The sequence below is a fragment of the Schistocerca serialis genome, chromosome 7 (genome assembly GCF_023864345.2).
Source record: "Schistocerca serialis cubense isolate TAMUIC-IGC-003099 chromosome 7, iqSchSeri2.2, whole genome shotgun sequence".
NCBI classification, from domain to species: domain Eukaryota; kingdom Metazoa; phylum Arthropoda; class Insecta; order Orthoptera; family Acrididae; genus Schistocerca; species Schistocerca serialis.
Genome location: NC_064644.1, coordinates 124866151 through 124885548, shown reverse-complemented (window position 1 = coordinate 124885548; position 19398 = coordinate 124866151). Strand labels below are relative to the sequence as shown.

The 19398-nt window shown below is 40.4% G+C and overlaps 1 protein-coding gene across 1 annotated transcript in view; it reads left to right on the top strand.

The window, feature by feature from the left end:
* LOC126412315 (DET1 homolog) overlaps nucleotides 1-18891 on the top strand; it is a 72071-nt gene extending 53180 nt beyond the window's left edge. Inside the window, exon 4 of the mRNA XM_050081836.1 lies at nucleotides 15705-18891. Within this exon, the coding sequence (XP_049937793.1) occupies nucleotides 15705-15888 (184 nt within the window). The 3' untranslated portion in view covers nucleotides 15889-18891. The remainder of the gene's footprint in view (nucleotides 1-15704) is intronic.
* The last annotated feature ends 507 nt before the right edge of the window (nucleotides 18892-19398 follow it).

Below are 19398 nucleotides of genomic sequence, written 5' to 3'. Positions count from 1 at the left end.
CTCTCCCCCCTGCCCCCTCTCCCCCCTGCCCCCTCTCCCCCCTGCCCCCTCTCCCCCTGCCCCCACCCCCCTGCTCCTCTCCCCCCTCTTCCACCCTGCCCCCTCTTCCCCCTGCCCCCTCTTCCCCCTGCCCCCTCTCCCCCCTGCCCCCTCTCCCCCCTGCCCCCTCTCCCCCCTGCCCCCTCTCCACCCTGCCCCCTCTCCACCCTGTGCCCTCATTCCCCCCCACCCCCTCTGCGCCCTCATTCCCCCCCCCACCCCCTCTGCGCCCTCATTCCCCCCCACCCCCTCTGCGCCCTCATTCCCCCCCACCCCCTCTGCGCCCTCATTCCCCCCCACCCCCTCTGCGCCCTCACTCCACCCCACCCCCTCTGAGCCCTCACTCCACCCCACCCCCTCTGCGCCCTCACTCCACCCCACCCCCTCTGCGCCCTCACTCCACCCCGCCCCACCCCCCCCTGCGCCCTCACTCCACCCCGCCCCACCCCCCCTGCGCCCTCACTCCACCCCGCCCCACCCCCCCTGCGCCCTCACTCCACCCCGCCCCACCCCCCCTGCGCCCTCGTTCCACCCCGCCCCACCCCCCCCTGCGCCCTCGTTCCACCCCGCCCCACCCCCCCTGCGCCCTCGTTCCACCCCGCCCCACCCCCCCTGCGCCCTCGTTCCACCCCGCCCCACCCCCCCTGCGCCCTCGTTCCACCCCGCCCCACCCCCCCCCTGCGCCCTCGTTCCACCCCGCCCCCCCTGCGCCCTCGTTCCACCCCGCCCCACCCCCCCCCCCTGCGCTCTCGTTCCACCCCGCCCCCCCCTGCGCCCTCGTTCCTCCCCGCCCCACCCCCCCCCTGCGCCCTCATTCCACCCCACCCCCACCCCCTGCGCCCTCATTCCACCCCCCCTGCGCACTCATTCCACCCCACCCCACCCCCCCTGCGCCCTCTTCCCACCCCACCCCACCCCCCCTGCGCCCTCTTCCCACCCCACCCCACCCCCCCTGTGCCCTCTTCCCACCCCACCCCACCCCCCTGCGTCCTCTTCCCACCCCACCCCCCCTGCGCCCTCTTCTCACCCCACCCCCCTGCGCCCTCTTCCCACCCCACCCCCCCTGTGCCCTCTTCCCACCCCACCCCACCCCACCCCCCCACGCCCTCTTCCCGCCCCCCCCCCCCGCGCCTTCTTCTCTCCCCCCCCCCTGCGCCCTCTTCTCTCCCCCTGCGCCCTCTTCTCTCCCCCTGCCCCCCATCTCCCTGCATGCATACAGCATCTTCACACTCGAGGATCCCAGATATTGATGTCTACAACATTGCGGTCAAGCTAAAACAAAAATATAAGGTATGATGCTGTACCACATATAAATGAGGATTTTGTAATCATTTTTTTTAATATTAAAAATTAATCCAACAGTTCCATAAGCTGTTTCATGTTTCTGAGAGATTTCAAGCACAGTTCCGTGGCAGTCAACTTTGACTAGTTCATGAATTACGACAACGTATTTCACCTGCACTGTTATTAAATGCATTAATTCGCAGTGCCGATTTGTTCTGTTGTGCATTCTCAAATGACAGTTCACTATGAAATGTGTCAATGCATAATCATTCCATTTAAGAAGACACTATCCTTCTATCAACCACATTTACAAATTTCACAGGCATGCTCAATGGAAATTAAATAGCAATTTGACACAAAATTAGTTGGAATTATTTCATAAAGTGGTACGTCCTTTTATATAGATGACAAGTAGTCCTGTCTTATTACACATATGAAATCCATAAACATGACTGACACAAGGGCAGTGCCACCCTTACAAGGAATTATTATGGATTGCTGCACCTCATAGTGCACTGTTACTTTAAGAATGGCACAACAGGCAGAATTGTCACTGTTAATAAATGCATTTAATAAGATCCAAGCAGAATATGCTGTCATTTCTAAAAAACTATAGGACTGAGGATACAAATAAACACAAAATAATTCGCAAATAGCTTAGCTGTGTTCTACACTTTGTTGCTTGTGCAGGAACAACACAACTATGCAATATTTTCAAGAAGCACACATCCCCTCTTGAACTCCTTCCATCAACACGAAAGAGTAGTTTCCCCACATTGTAGGAGAAACTGGTGATTAACATTCTTGTGCATGTGAAACATTATTATGATGAAGTGTCAACAGTAAAGTGCTCCTCACTGCAACAACTGATGAGTTTAGTGACAGTGAAATGTTCCAAATGTCAGCAGTGGTCTCCAGACATCACTCCCCAAGTGATCACAGAATCTCAAAGCATCATTTATTTCAGAACCAACCTTTTATTTCAGATCAGAAATACTTTCTGATGCATCCTACATCTTTTGGTTATACAGTTAATATATCAGGTGAATTACAATCTAAGACTCCCATGATTCACCGGCTCTCTTTAGATTGGATTTCGTATCCAAAGCGACTTTGCATTTGTAATGTCTCCCAGTCATGCACTGTTAACACAAACATACTAAATAATTGCATGAAAAAAGTGGCAGTGGAAGGCAAGAAGAGGGAGTACTTGAATCTCCCCATCTGGAATCTTGCTATATTTTCAACACTGATTCCCAATCCTAATTCTCAACCAGTTTTTTTCACTGATACCACTATGTTACTCTAGCAGAATCAAAGACAGCTGCAAAGGAGGCTCTTGCTCTTCATGGATCTGGAGAATTGGCACCTTATTCATTTAAGAATTTTCATGCATTTCTAGAAATGGTTGTGCTTTTCTATGAATGGATGGAAATGTGCATACATTCAACACTATCTCTGATCGTACATTTAAAGTTATGATAAAATATAGCTGCATAAGTGTGCAATAAAAGGCTAATTCACAATGTACTTTTCTAAAAAAGAGAGGCATGATGGGTAACGTCGGGATTTGCAATAAGGAAGGAAAGTAAGTTGAGAATGTACATGAAACCAAGGGTATGTGGAAGGAATATACTAAACCCCAATGGAAATACAGAAAAGGCAAATGAGCAGTCTGAGAATGTACAGGATGCCAAGATGAGCCTAATCTGGACAGGGTAGCAGAAGTGATAAAGATCATGAGAGGGGGGAAAGCACACGGCTGGATTATGTAAATATGGAGATGGTGAGAGCAGCTGGTACAGTAGGAGTGGAGTGATTCTATTATGCCATGAGAACAATATGGAAAGAGAGGACACTTGAAGACTGGAGAAAGGGAATTATAATGCCAATTTTGAAGAAGGATGGCACAAAACTATACAGAATTGTAGTGGGGTTATTTTGATGTGTCATGCTGTCACAGTATTTCAAAAGAATCTGGAAAAGAGAGTATGGAAAATAATAGGACGACGACTTGGAGAGAAACAGTATGGGATTAGACCAGGAAAGTCAACAGTGGATCTAATTTTTAGTGTGTGGCAGCTGCAAGAGAAACACTACAAATATAGTAAGGATTTAGTAATGGGTGTCCATGGATATTGAGAAGATGTATGATAGTGTGAAAAGAAAAAAGATCTGGGAAATCCTTCAGAAAATGGCAATTGGAGGGCATAGTATGAAAAGAATAAAATTAATGTATAAAGGAAGTGAGTTGGATAATAGGAGGAAAACAGAAGACATACAAATCACAAAATAACCAAAGATAATAGATGAGATTCCCACATGCAAGAAATCACACTGTAAAAACTGTCTGTGAGATAAAACAAGCTTTAAACAAGAACCACATAATAGAGACTGAGAAAGACTTCAAGAAAAACATCCGAGCATTCCATAACACTTCCAAACTAAATCTCTCAAATGCAAATCTTCAAGCACGCTATTAGAGGGCTCCTATGGTAAATTTTTCTGCAGTAATAATGATATATGTCATATCTGGACTAATTATTTTGAATTCTTCTTCAATTACAAGGGTTTAAATCCAATGTCAAATTCGAAAACAGCATACCTGCCCATAGCATTCATCACGTCACATAACAGAAGTAAGTAGATAGATCATAAATTTACTAAAAACAAGAAGTCACCAGAGGAAGACTCGATAACTGCCAAAATGTGAAACAGCACATTAAACCTTGCACCTGATAAATTAACTGAGCCTAACTGCAACATTTGGGAACACTGAGAAACTTCAGGGGCTTTGATACATTCACTACATAAGAGAGGTAACAGAATGGATGCAGACAATTATTGTGGCATCTCTCTTCTCTTAGCAACCTTTTGAAAGCACTTCTGACTAGAGCAAAGAAACAATTGGACTCGAAGCTGGGTAAATACTGTGGAGGGTTGAGGAAAAAATGTTCATGTGCTGAACAGGTCATAACACTTAAATATCCTCTCTCTTACCCATAACATAGAAGAAAGAAATTCTTAGTGACCTTTGTAGGCTTCTAAAAGGCTTATGATTTAGTTAACCAAATAACACTTCTCAACATCCAGAAATAATTTGCCTTGGATAACAAAACGAGCTATCGTCCAACAGACCACTATTCCTAAGTGAAATTGATGGAAATCAAGACTGGAATCAGACAGGAATATGATTTTTGTTACACCTTTTCAACTGTGAGAAATAAGTCTGGAGGTGGTGAAAAGGAATGAGTAACAAAGGTGTAAAAAATGGGGCCAGGCTAGGCAGTAAAAATGTGAATTTTGCAGTTGACTGTCTAGCTTTGCTGATGATCTCAATTTTTTATTCACTGGAGACAGCTGCAGAACAAATCAATGAACTGAAGACACCCAGCAAAGATGGAATTACTGATTTTTCCAAGAAAATTGATTGACTGATTTATTTTTAGCAAATGTCATATCAGCACACAGGCTCAGAGATAAAAAAGAAGAAAATCAACTGTGCATAAAATAGGAAAAAGGGATGGATTCCAACACCACCTGGAAGGAGCCTCTGCATCACAGATTAAGAAAACAACAATGGTGTATCAAGTAATAAAATTTGTACAAGAGTAAATGAATATCTACAAGTGCCAAAATACAGTGCTACAGCATAGTGATATGACCAGAAGTGCTGTGTGCTACAGAATGAGTTGCTATGAATAGAAAAAGGTCTAAATTTGAAATAGTAGAGAGACAAATCTTGATGAAAATCCTATGTCCGTTCAAATAAAATAATGAATTTAGATGATGATTCAACACAAACTCTACACACATGCTAAAAGATCACAGACACCATTCGTAGGCCAAAGATTTTTTTTCCTATGGGAACATGGTTCATGAGTCCTGCGAGGTTGCACATTCAGATCTTCTGCTACTTTTTCAACAAGCACGTCAAGGCTGTGTGGTTCACCAAGGTAGAAGTATACCTGCAAGAAGTGGGACATCTAGAAACATATTCTACTTGAGAAAAAACTCCAAAAGCCACTAACACTAATTGCCCAAATCAATTTTAATTCTTTAAGGTGTTGAGTTAGATGCCACATCTCTTTGTTGCCAAATGGAAATGTCTATAAAGAGATCAACCAACTGCATTTGATTAACATTGACGAAGAAAGGAGAGCTCTGGCACAACTTCTTGTGACCAGAAACAAAATTTAATTCGCTGCTATACACTGTAGAACAAGAGTACATACATAGTGATGGAACAGGGGAAAAGCCCTAGCCAAAGCTAAAAATCATGTACCAGCAGGGAAAGTTCTCAAGAAAGTTCTCTGAAGACATTACAAGAAGTGAATTCCGTGCACATTTTCTTCCCAGGAGGAAGATTGTGATTGCAGCTCAGTTCTGAAAGCTACTTTCTGCAGCAAATGATGAATCAACCTGTTCTAGACATTCTGATTGTGGATGCTTAGGCGGGCTTTACCAGTAGTAAACTGTGAAATCTATTGGCCAACTGTAGAACAACAAACATCTGCACAGTCTCAGTTTATCCCCAAGCACCTACCACAGCCGTAACACCTGGAAGAGGCCAAAAAGTCAATGATAGTGAGGCAGTTGAGCATATCATGTTCAAATGGTTGTTAGAGCATCTCCAATTTCTCCTTCTTCTTTAGCATCGTGTTGATTTTAAAGATGAAGATATTATTTGCCATTGGAAGATGTGCAGAACATGTAGAATTAGAATTAATACACACACCCAGAGTAGCCACCAGATGCTGGAGCCCAACTGCAGTGTGCTGTACTTTGAATACACACTCATGCTCATAAATTAAGGATAATGCTGGTACATGATGAAACAATGCTCTAGTGGGTGGTTTGTGGGTTTAAATCACCTCGGGGTATGACCATGCATTGCATTTGACCCACAGTCATCGCACGGTGGCACTGGCAGCAGTCCACATACGCAGACGTGTGTTGGTGCATGTCAGTGTACGAAGTGTGCAGACATTTTCAGATGTGCTAACGGTGACTGTGTGTCGAAAATGGCTCAAAGAACACACATTGATGATGTTATGAGGGGTAGAATACTAGGGCGACTGGAAGCTGGTCAAAGACAGCAGGTCATAGCACGGGCCCTCCATGTGGCACTAAGTGTGATCTCAAGATTATTGCAACGATTCCAGCAGACAGGAAACCTGTCCAGGCACTGCAGTCGGGACATCCACAGTGCACAACACCACAAGAAGACCAATATCTCACCATCAGTGCCCGCAGACGGCTACAGAGTACTGCAGGTAGCCTTGCTCCGGACCTTACCACAGCCACTGGAACAGTTGTCTCCAGACACACGGTCTACAGATGACTGAACAGACATGGTTTATTCATCCGGAGGCCTGCAAGGTGCATTCCACTGACCCCTGGTCACAGGAGAGCCCATAAAGCCTGGTGTTAAGAACACAGTACATCGTCATTGGAGCAGTGATCCCAGGTTAGTCTGAACAGTGATTCTCACCAAGTTTTCATCTGGTGTGAACCAGGAACCATATGCCAACCACTTAATGTCCTCGAAAGGAGCCTGTATAGAAGTCATGGTTTGATGTCGTGCGGTGGGATTATGATTGGTGCACGTACACCCCTGCATGTCTTTGACAGAAGAACTGTAACAGATCAGGTGTATCGGGACGTCATTTTGCACCTGTATGTCCGCCTCTTTAGGGGTGCAGTGGGTCCCACCTTCCTCCTGATGGATGATAACACACGGCCCCACCAATCTGCCTTCGTGGAGGAGTACCTTGAAACAGAAGATATCAAGCGAATGGAGTGGCCTGCCTGATCTCCAGACCTAAACCCCATCGAGCACATCTGGGGTACTCTCTGTTGATGTATCGCAGCAGGTCTTCAAACCCGTACGACACTCCAGGAGCTCTGACAGGCACTGGTGCAAGAATGGGAGACTATACCCCAGCAGCTGCTCGACCACCTGATCCAGAGTATGCCAACCCGTTGTGCGGCCTGTGTACCTGTGCATGGTGATCGTATCCAATATTGATGTCGGGGTACATGCACAGGAAAAGGTGGCGTTTTGTAGCACATGTTTTTCGGGACGGTTTTCTCAACTTATCACCAGTACTGTGGACTTACAGATCTGTGCGGCGTGTGTTCCCTATGTGCCTATGCTATTAGCGCCAGTTTTGTGTAGTGCCACGTTGTGTGGCACTACATTTTGCAATTATCCTTAATTTATGAGCAAGCGTAGATGCTGAGGAAATGTGAGTGGTGAGTGTACAGAGAGGAACAGCAGGGAAAGCGGCTAGGAAGGATTACACTTAACAGATTTTGAGTCCAGTGAGCTTCTCTAAATGAAGGATATGCATGCAGACTTCCACCTGCACAATGCAGGAATGAAGGTGTTTGGGAGGGGGGGGGGGGGGGGAGGTGACAGATCTAATTGGGATGGGTCAGTGAAAGAAACATAAAGATCATCATATGCACAGTGGTTCCAGCTGGGTTTTAAAGAACACAGCATATGCACAGTGGTTTCAGTGGAGTTTTAAAGAACACAGAACACTACTAGGGAACTGAAAACAATTATTGCAGATGAATATGAAAAAGTTATTGGTAGACAACCATCTCACAGGGAATGAGAAGCTATGAAGAATGTTACCACAGTAAAGACTTTCACTTCTTAACTGGAAGTTTACTCACTGAAATTGTATGTTTATACTGTGTACTCTGCTTTAATTTTGGAAAGCATTTATCTACATTGTACTTACTTATAGTTGATGTGTGCCAGATAAGTACACCATACCAAAAATTGACCACCCACAGGAGACATCACACTAACACCAAATAACACTACCTCTAGCCTTGACACCATCTCTATTGATCATACTTACTTCATTCTAGCTTCTATAATGTCCTCAATTCAATGAGAAAGAGTGTCCACAAGTTTCATCACGTACGCCGTATCCAGGTGAAGACCGATTTTGATGATAATATTCCTTAGAGCTATAAAATTGCAGGGTTGTTTGTTGGTTGCTATTTTTCACCCACTGTTCCATTTAGTCCCAGGCATTTTCTACAGAATTAAGATCAGCTGATTCAGTGGGCCACTCAAAATGCAAAAGGGTACTTGAGTAGTCATGAAACCAGGATCATAAGCTTGGCGCCTTATAAACACAGGAATTGTCATCCTGGAAGATGGTAGTGCCCACAGCATACTCATCATGAAGATGTAAACGATGATATGGTAACCTGAATAAGTAGGCCAAAGTCATTGTATGAATAAAATGTCCAGAACATCATCTCTAGCCTGAACTATGCCCTTCATACACTGTGGGTTAAATACTAAAATGTTAACTGTATTAATTATAAATAAATAATATTGTTGTGGTGGAAATTATGTTTGAAATCGAAGGGTATTGCTCTGAGTTCTACAGTGCAAATGTATTTAACCTTATCCTTGAGTATCAGTATGATCAAATCCTATCAAAGTGCACACTTATCAGAGCTGAAACTTCACTGACATAGGTTTAATATCAGTTTTTATGCCTTTCAATGAATTTATTATGTTCTTTGTGTAAAGATTCTAATAAAATAACAGCAAGTGGTGGTATGTCATTTCAGTGTAGTTGTTCTGCAGTTAATCTGAAATAAGCTGATAGCAGTGCACTAGTTTGGGCTCTTGCAATTCATACAGAATATCTCTGCTTATGTGTAAGTAGCAGGGGGTCAGCACTAGTGCTAATGCTACTTACTGCTTGGAGGTTGAAAGGGTAACTGTAGGTTGTACATATAATTGATATTAAAGTTAAATAACGATTTACGCAAGAGGCCAAGACTGTTCTGCAGGTTCAATCTACCCAGTCATCCAGCACTCCACTTATAAAACACTGATCACAGTAAGTGATATGTTGAAGATCAGGTTATTCAAATTAAATAGTTGAAATGTACCGTAATATAATCTTTATCAAGCTTGTCCACAGGCATACGTGATATTCATTATTCACAAAATTATTACAATGGCCATCTCAACGGTGAATGAGTATGGCATATCAAGCTATCTATACATTTTGATACGTGAAGTAAAAAGTTCCTGATCTATCAGAAAGTTCATAGTGTTGTTGCATTCAATTCAGAATTGTACCATCCCTGGTGATTTGCTCATGTGCTGTGGAATCTTACATTATTTAAAATTGTTTCCAAATTTGTAATAAAATGCAAAGTCTAAATCTTTCCTTCAAATCACATGCAAAAGTGCCAAAAGGAGATAGTACAATGCCTATGGTGCTGTCGGTGCATACAGGGTGTTGTATTATTTGAAAAGATGCAAATTGCTACTCAGATTGCACAACACACCGCCAATCAGCTACTGCCAAATTTCTGTGTTGTTTGACCCTTGGAAGATGTGCAGCTTCGTTTGGTATTGTGAGCAATAGCCCTATGTGAGATACCCGACTCCAAATGTCGAGTGCATCCAGTTCCCTTCGCAATATTTGCTCAGAAACTGTTTTCACTGACAGTAGAAATTCCTGCTGGGTTTGAAACTAATTGTCACTGACAAGGCATGACACTCATCTCCAGTCCTTGATTGATAGAATCATTTTACAATCACTATTCTTATGTTGTGTTACATTGCTACGACTGGTACACCATTCCATTTAGACATGTTAAATTGTCCACACTGCTACACCATAAAATTGGGCAACTTCATTTATGGTGGGTCATGGCCATGTCCAAATATGATAGCTTCTTTCTGTCATTCTGCCATGTCAACTTTATCTTACTGTACTGATTCCATACATACCAATTTACTGCCATGACGTACATCAGCAATGAAGGACCACATGTCTATTTGGTACCAGTTCTGTACCATCTACAGTGGTGAAGATTGACTAGTGTACTGTTTTAGGAGGTTGAGTAATATTTTGTCTTGTGAGCTTTGTTTTCAGTGTCCCTCCTGTGCATATAGCATGACACATCTTTTACGCGTGCACATTCAGTCTAATATGTCAGCACTGTGTGCTAAAAATCCCGTGATGTTAATAGACATCATCATCAAAACTCTTTTCAAAAAATACTGTCCTGCCACATTATGATAATATTGCACAGCAGAGTGACCAGAAGTATGATATACCTCAAGGGAACATACTCTTTTCCCACATTGCTTAATGTACACAAGGTGTTTCACAATTCATGTTACACACTTCTAGAGGCTGTAGGGAGGACTTAGTAAATCAAGTTTTACATAGGAATCCATGGCTGGAAATGGTTCATTTCCATGTTACAGGGAAAACAAGATGTACAGATTTCACTCCTATTTACTGTGATATTACAACAGCTGTTCAATATGACGATCAGCAAGTTCAGTGTGCACAATGTATCTGCATAGTAAATTCACAAAACTCTGTCCAGCATGTGTGGTGTATGGTAAATCACTTCTGCCTCATTGTGATACAAGACTATATGGCTCCACAAGAAAATGTCCAAAGGGGTAGCTGGGGATGCAAGTGGCCCACCTCAAGCAATCCACCTGTCCCCATAGACAATGTTGAGATAGTTATAGGCACGGACTACAAAATCTGTTGAAACGCCATCATGATGGAATCACAATTCGTGCCGAATGTCCAAGACACATCTTCAAAAACTCCGCCATCACTTGTTGCAAGAATATCAAGTGCCTGGCACCCATTAGGTGGGGAGGAAGGATGTATAGCCCAGTCACACAACCATCGCAGATACATGCTCAGATATTGATGCTGAAGGTGTGCTGAAATCATCATGTACATGTGGCTTTAGGGTTTTCTTGATCCCAATGTCACTATTTTGAACATTCGAAACACCTTCCTACTGAAATGTACTTCGGCAGTGAACAAAATTCGCCTTGGAAGCTGAGGAACATCCACAAGTGGTGTAAAAACCAAGTAAAGAAATTGACATGGGCACAAAATCCACCAGGAGTGTGGCAGATACTTTCTGAAGGTGAGATGAGTGGAGTTGCTGTTCATACAGAACATGCCAGACAGACAAGTGAGGCACATGCAAATTACATGCAATGGCTCAGATACTTGTTGATGGGTTCTCTTCAACTTGATGAAGCACTTCCTCTTCCAGTATGACAGTGTGCTGCTCTCGTGGGGCAACACAGTGTGCTCTGTTGCTTGTGAATTTCCCACTTTCCTGCAGTCATTGTTCTAATCCGGCAAACACAGGATGAGATGGAGTCATGCAGTTTGGAAAGTACTCATGGTACAGACGTTGGGCTTCTCTTCCATTACGGCAAACTTCCCTGTAAATTAACAACATATCGGTGTACTCTGCGAACATGTTCTTAGGCATCCTCCTGCTGCAATATTAGTTACCATAATGTCACTTAACACATCACCAGGTAGCATGAAAACAAGGAAGAGAGGAAATAGAGGACATCATGTGGCATCGCATTGTCATACCATTCTTAAATGTGGGTGGCCTACCATAACAGGTGAACTGCGTAAGAAACATCTAGTGCACGGTTGATCACCTCTTGTTTTCCTTGTAACATGGAAACAAACCATTTCTGGACCTGGGTTCCTATATAAAACTGGATCTCCTAAGCACCCTCTACAATCTCTAGAAGTGTGTAACATGAATTGTGAAACACACTATATCCCAGTGGCCAACCTCATCATCATAACACCAAGTCTTTTTCTTAATACTGACTATTTAGCTGCAAAGAATGTTACTAAAAGTACCCAGGAGTTGACTATTGGGACAGTCAGCTCACCTTTGATCCATTGAGTCTACAGTATACAGCATCTAGTTTCTGAAATATAGGAGATGGAAGGAAACTAAGCTTCGCTTAAATAGATCTGCACTACTAAACACAGTCTTACGAGTCTTCCTATGTATCACCAGTGAAAGGTATGTCACCTTCAAGAATCACTGTGAGAAACTGAAACAGAATGTTCAGACAAAAAAATGTTAGATTGTTATCTTGTCAATTCCTAATGGAAACCCTACAAACACAATAACATCTGCTCTTGCACCCTGCTACTCTGCAGCTGAGTAAACTTTCTCCAATAGATTTCATTCAGTCTATGTGAAGAAGGTTGCCATTGCACTAAACAACACTTTGGTGATTATCATTAGATGTTTCTAGCCCACTCAATGTGAAAACTTTACCTCAAAGTAGGAAATGCTCCACTAAACACCAGAAAAAAATCTGTACTGGTGCAAAATTTTCCAAATGATTGAAAAATTACAAGTGTCTCTTGCATGGAACATCTTGTGCAGGCCACGACTTCAGTTATGGATGAGCTCTCTGAACAACACCCAACAGCTGGCACAGACACAAGGGAAAGGACGTATAGGTCAATGGATAGGTACTTTGGTCAACAGAACTGACAGGATGAAACCAGCTGAAGAAATTGCTCCACAACATCAATATGGTTAAGCTGCGTGGAGAATCCTTAATAGATGATCCAAAGATAATTTAGTTAAATGAGATTTACTAGAAGCTCAGATACCTTTGTGAATATGTAAAAACTCAATGTGACATATCTTAACCTGGTCTCAAAACACAATGTGACATTTCCATGTACATACATTTTGTGAGAGTTTCTCAGAAGTGTGTGTGTGTGTGTGTGTGTGTGTGTGTGTGTGTGTGTGTGTGTGTGTGTGTGTGTGTGTGTGCGCGCGCGCGCCCAGAACACATCACATAACTACGTTCTTGCTGGCACACTAGTCTAACAATGGACAGTGCAGTAATACTGATAGAATACAGTTGTTAAAAATATATTTCAGTTCTTTTTACAATTACCTTAATATTCATGAGTGTAAAAATTGTTGTTGTTCTGTTGAATTGAATACAATTCTTTCTTGGATTTTATTTTCTTTTGCTTCTGGCATGAAATAAATAAATCCTCTATTCTATTTTGTTAGTTTCTTTAATAATTCATTAGAGTTATCATTTGTGCAGTAACAGAATTACCATTATCCTTATATTCACATGTTGCTGTTATGTCATATCCGATAGATCGGAAATCTGGTGAAGACCAAAATAAAATTTAAGGGGTGGTAGGTCAGCACTTAGGCCACAGCACATAATATGTGGTACCTTCACGTATATAGATGAAGAGAAAATGGATTAATAGAATATACAAAAAAGCAAAACAGAAGTAACAAACAAAATTGTTCTGCATTAATCATTAGTAAAGCACCGTGAAAGCAAATAAGACACCGTTTGTGATGTGGAAGAAGAGCAAAACTGTTGAGAGGGGTTGACAGAGAAGAAAGATGTTAACAGAAGGAAATCCAGTATTTAAATTTTGTATTGTATAAAGAGAATGTGGAAGCTGATGTGAGAGAGAGAACAATAAAATAAAACTGAAAACAAAGAAAATTCATAAAGTGCTTTAAATTTAGAAAATGAAACATTTTAGATGAGGAAAAGATAAGGGCACAAATATTTTATTAAAAAAATTGAGGGTAGACAGGTTACCAATAGAAAATAAAAGTATAGATCTATACCTCATGGCAGTATAGGTCTGGCAAAATTTACTTGCCACATATGACACCGCAGTGCCAAAAGTACACATAATTAAATCACATTTTAATTCCTTTAAACCACATCCTAGATTATCTGCCTTGTATCCTACTATATTTACTCATTATCACTGACTCCTACCTCCAGCTTCATTATTGATCCTCTTCTCTGTTCCCTCTCCTATTCTACCCTCTGCTCCCTGTTCCGTCCCACAGCCACCACTCCATCCCTACGTTCACCTTCTCTCCACCTCTAGCATCATAACAATTAAATGGCATTGATTCTCGTTGTGCTTTGTTCAAATATATTTCCTTGCACTTCTCATTGTCAGTTACAATATACTCTTTTTCATTATCTTATTCACTTTTTTCCTTCATCATAATGTGCTGTATTATATACTTACTGTATTATCTGTTGTAATTATTGGCATTATAGTAGAGAAGGAAGCTGTTCTCAGTTAAAGATTTCCTGAAGAAATATCCTGTGATCCCTGAACATCAATTTGAAAGAATCTTCCAGTCTGGTGAAATAACATTTGATAAACATTACTTAAAGGAATTGCTTGGATGTAGAAATTCTTCAAAGGTTATTTAAGGACAGTATAAACTCAATTTGGTCAACATTAATTAAAATTTCATAAGTTAATATGTATTCCAAGTTCATTTTTCATTGTAATCAACATTTTAATATTTCTATCTAGTAAATCCATGATTGTATGAAATATAGGAATCTTCTGTATTGAATGTGATAGTTGCTTCATTATTTTCAAAAGTCGAGTAGGGTCTCCTATATCATTGTGACCATGGACAGTATATTCCGATCCACAAACAATGGCAGTTTCCACAGCTTAAGAGGTGGACAGGGATTGCATTGTTTGCCAGTTGCAAGCAATGACTTCGGTCCTCACATACACGCGCTCTGCACTTGAAGAGGGCTTGTGTACTGCAAATTACGGCTCTCTCTCAGTTGTGCAGAATTCATTGCTTACTGCAAATTACGGCTCTCTCTCAGTTGTGCAGAATTCATTGCTTACCACCACATTAGCTGTGACAACTTGCAATTAATCAAATAAAACTCACTAAATAATTTGCTGCTGTCATGTTTAATGCTCGCATTGCCTATGACATTCACAGCAGAGTGCAGAGAACGCTACTCATTGGCTGTCGGAGTATCTGTGACGTAGATGTGTAGAACAAGTCAAAACTCGACCACAATCATTCGTGACTGCAACTTTAGGGCTGTATACAGCTGTTGCTGCCACTTATTTCCTTGAATTGCTGCCAATTGTTTCCTTGAATTACATTGCCAGAAAAAAAACTGTTTTATTTATGCCCAGTAATAGGAGGGACAATCAGAATAGAGGTAAGGAGCCACTTGTACCTAAGGAAAAAAAATAGTTATCCAGATCACGTCATCCAATCACAAAGCTCTAATACAGCCCAGTCATCACAATGAACTTGATAAATGATGTATCAGTGATGTGCACCTGAGAATCAGAAAATGAGGTTCACAATTTCCATGATATTTCAGTGATGTTATCCTATCACATGATTGTGACAAGATCTTCGAACTCTGTTCCAGTACTGCTTTTTGACAACTTCTAGAAATTGACAGTTAAATTTACAGTACAGTGGAGATGTCTTGCTTCATTTTTCCATCACTAGTTATAACTATTGTTCTCTTCAGAGCTATAGTGTTCCTCTTTTGATGCATTATTATTGACCATTAAAATATAATCAAGCATATTCCTTTTTCTAAATCAGATGACAACAACAATTTCTTTGACTATCTGTTTATTTTTCTGATTTCTTAGGTTTTAGAAATAGTAAATATCTATTTATGTATACTAAAACAATATGTGTATTGTTGCTTGTAGATTTTATGGACGTGACTCTGGTTTGCTCAAGTTCAGAATTTATGCTGGGGTACTTGGACGAAGTCCTCCTCCTGCAGCAAGGCGGCTCGTGGCATTCACTTTCCATCCGAGAGACCCATTCGCCATCAGTGTTCAGAGAACCAATGCAGAGTATGTTGTTAATTTTCATATAAGGCATGTATGACAAAGAAGAAAAATGATACCACTCAACTAAAGGCACAGGCAGATTAGCACACCCTGTCATAGCTTCATAAGTTGAAATTACATGATGGAATGGATGACAGAGTCCTTGTGAAACAAGATTAAAACTTTTACTGTTATTTCATTTCTCACCTAAAGTAAATAGTCTCAAATTAAATTTCAATGTGGAACATAAGATTTGGTTTTCAATAGTGTATTTCAGGAAATCTTATGAGTATGAAATACTAGTGTAGTATTTCAGTTTTGATTCTCGTGTATCAAAATACAGCAGAACAACATTGTTTCCACTTTACCAGTGATAAGTTATTTTGAGCCTGTTGTGTTATATTTAGTCTGTAGTTTCAATCTCTTATTTTCTGCCTGTTTTTGTAGAATATGTTGAGACAACATGATGTGCATTACAAGAACTGTAAGATGTGGCAGCATATTTAAGTTCCTTTGAAAGGGAGCCGAAAAGGAGGAGATCTCCAAATGGATATGTTAAAGATAGAATAAATGTATAAAAGAACAAATGCTTGAACACTTTGTACTGTCACTTCTGTTTATGTGTATTTATAATTTTGGAAATAGCAAAGCAGGATTCAGTTTCCACTATGAGCAGTAAAAGGTAATTCAAGCAACAGAATACGATCATAGTGTGATTGTTCTGATGACTGATATATAACGGGTTCTACAGATAGTTTCATGATAAAGTCAGATATTCAGTGATATGTGCCATTTGCAATTTGTAAGTAGCCTTCTAATACTTTTTGCAGCACTAATTACAATGCAAAAGGCTTTTTCTTAAATATAAATTACAATTTCTCATTTAAAGTATTGTGTTCAATATAATATTAGAAGGTGTGCAAACAGATAATGTCATTGTTAGTGAATGTGTACCTTATTTACAAGTGCTGGCACTTGGATAAAAATCCTAAAACCTATTGTTATTTAACTGTTGCCATTCCTACAGGCCTGCTTGCCAGTTTTTCATTATTTTTGAGCATGATTCAAGTAAGCTGCATCCTATACTACTCAACGTTTTCCCATTTACAGCAGTTTCCTGTGACATAAGAAGTTATGTACATACTCATAGCTTCAGTAACACAGATGATGAGAGGCTTCATTTTATAGTGGTTAATTTATGTTGGGACAGTCAAATACATGTAACTGAATTTTGTAATAAGTTCCAGTGCTTGTAACAATTTTATATTATGTCAAAGCAGGATTGATTTTACATTATTTTTGTTAAAAAATTTTTTGACAATACCTAGCATTATCTGTTGTGAGAACAATGACTTTTTGTCTCAATGACAATTAAATATTTACTGGTATCTTTAGACATCCATAGATGGGAGAGGTAACTGTCATGAACATATATAGGTGTCATTTTCCCAACAGAATAATGTGGACAGAGAATGCTGTAGAGATGTCTTTGCTAGCTCTCTGCCATGCTCACTAACCTTTAAGTATCTGAATTCCTCGACACCCACTATTCAGATATTGTTATCTCTTGTCTAGGCAGATCAGTCACTAACCAACAAACTTTTGTTAAAGGACATAATTTTTTTCAAGAGCTGTCTAACATAATTCCAGGAAGAATATTGAGACTACAGCAACTTAATGATTTTTGTTCACAGCTTTGTTGGCCCAGGTGCATTGAAACCATCAAAATATTATCCCGTATTTGACACAAACACAGCTATAAGTTTATTTCTTTTTTTGCTAGCAGTTCGACACAGCAACATTTCCTTGAGTTTTTATTGTTACTTTGTTGACCACAATAAGTGATAAAGGCAAAATACTTTGCGCGCGTGTGTGTGTGTGTGTGTGTGTGTGTGTGTGTGTGTGTGTGTGTGTGTGTGAGCGCACGTGCGCGCGCATGTGCATGTGCGTGTGAGTAAATGCGCATGCAGGTGCTGCATATGCGTGTGGATTTGTTGAATATTAGAGAAGCGATCTTCACCTCACACTTTTTTGGGAAGATCGGTGTGAAAAAAATAGTGTGATTGCAGTCCTGACTCATTCCCCAGAATATGTTTTTCAACACTAAACCATTTCAGCACTGTTTTATGCAGTGCTAGGGCTCAAGGTTCATAGAGATTCAGCCTGTATAATAAGTGTCAATGAGTTGATTGACATTGTGTATGGTTCTTAGGTGTTAACATGAAATACAAAGTCTTCACTTACCACATACATGACACAGAGTGTCATAGTTGTTAGGTAAAGAGCTATGTTTCCTGTATTTTGTAAACTATGTTGGCTAAGACTTTTCCTAATACTCTATATTGTATTAAATGTATTCTGCCATGTAAATATTTGTTCATCGTATCTGTTGTTATGTACTTAATGTTTCATCACTGACGAATTTTTCATCTTCTTTGATCATTTTTAATTTTGAAATTGAAGTGTAAAACACTGGCTTTGTGTACATAAAACTTTTATGAAATGTAACTGAGGGTAACAATAATTCTTAAAGACTGTTTTATACATAAATTTTCATGAGCAGAATGGTACTGACAATATGTAAATTTGTATTCTGCAGAGTAATAGTTTTTGCTTTGGAAATGTTTTCATGCAGTGTTCATCTGCGGCAATAAATATTATTCTCGTCTTTTCTGTAGACTCTACACAGGGTTATATACCACTCTTGGAATGTGTTCACTTCAGTGAAGCTGTAAAATTTGTGATATTTTTGTAACTAGCTGTTATTTTGTGATGATGTTTTTATTGTTGTTGGATTTGATTAGACATTTTGCTATACCATTGTACACTTCAGTGCAGAAATCACTTACATATAAATATTTTAGAGTAACATTTTCTTAATTATCTTTCTCATTTTTAGACCTGTAAATAAGTAATTTTTGAATTATTTAGAAATTTCTATCATGGGCAAATTTCAGATGACGTGTGTTATTTGTAAGAAGGTGTTACTAAATTTGCTGATGGAATTTTGCAGCTATTAAATTATATTTTTGTGAGAATGGGAACTGTTAATTATGTAAATATTGATAATTATTTTCAAAAATATACTTTTCACTGAAAATAATTGTTGTTCTTTTTAAGTTAAGTCAGTGGTATGATAGTGTTCTGTCAGATGCCATGCTAAAACATCTCCAGTAAACCCCTTATTTGGCAGAGTATCACACCATATTCCTATTAAATTGTCCCAGTTAAGGGAACCAAAACTCCCTTTAGAGTTACTGACACCATATGTAACATTACTTTTGTTAGGATTTGCTTTACCTTCTCACCTAGGCGTACCAATATAGCAACACCCACAATCATAAGAATTGGTTGTAGTAGTAGTAGTGGTGGTGGTAGTGTGACTGAATATGCCATATATAACATTACTTTTTGTAGGATTTGCTTTACCTTCTCATCTAGGCATACTAGTATGGCACCACTGACAATCATAAGAATTGGTAGTAATAGTAGTAGTAGTAGTAGTATTAGTATTAATATTATGTTTTACAATGGGCTATCACACATCTCACAGATCAGATATGTTATG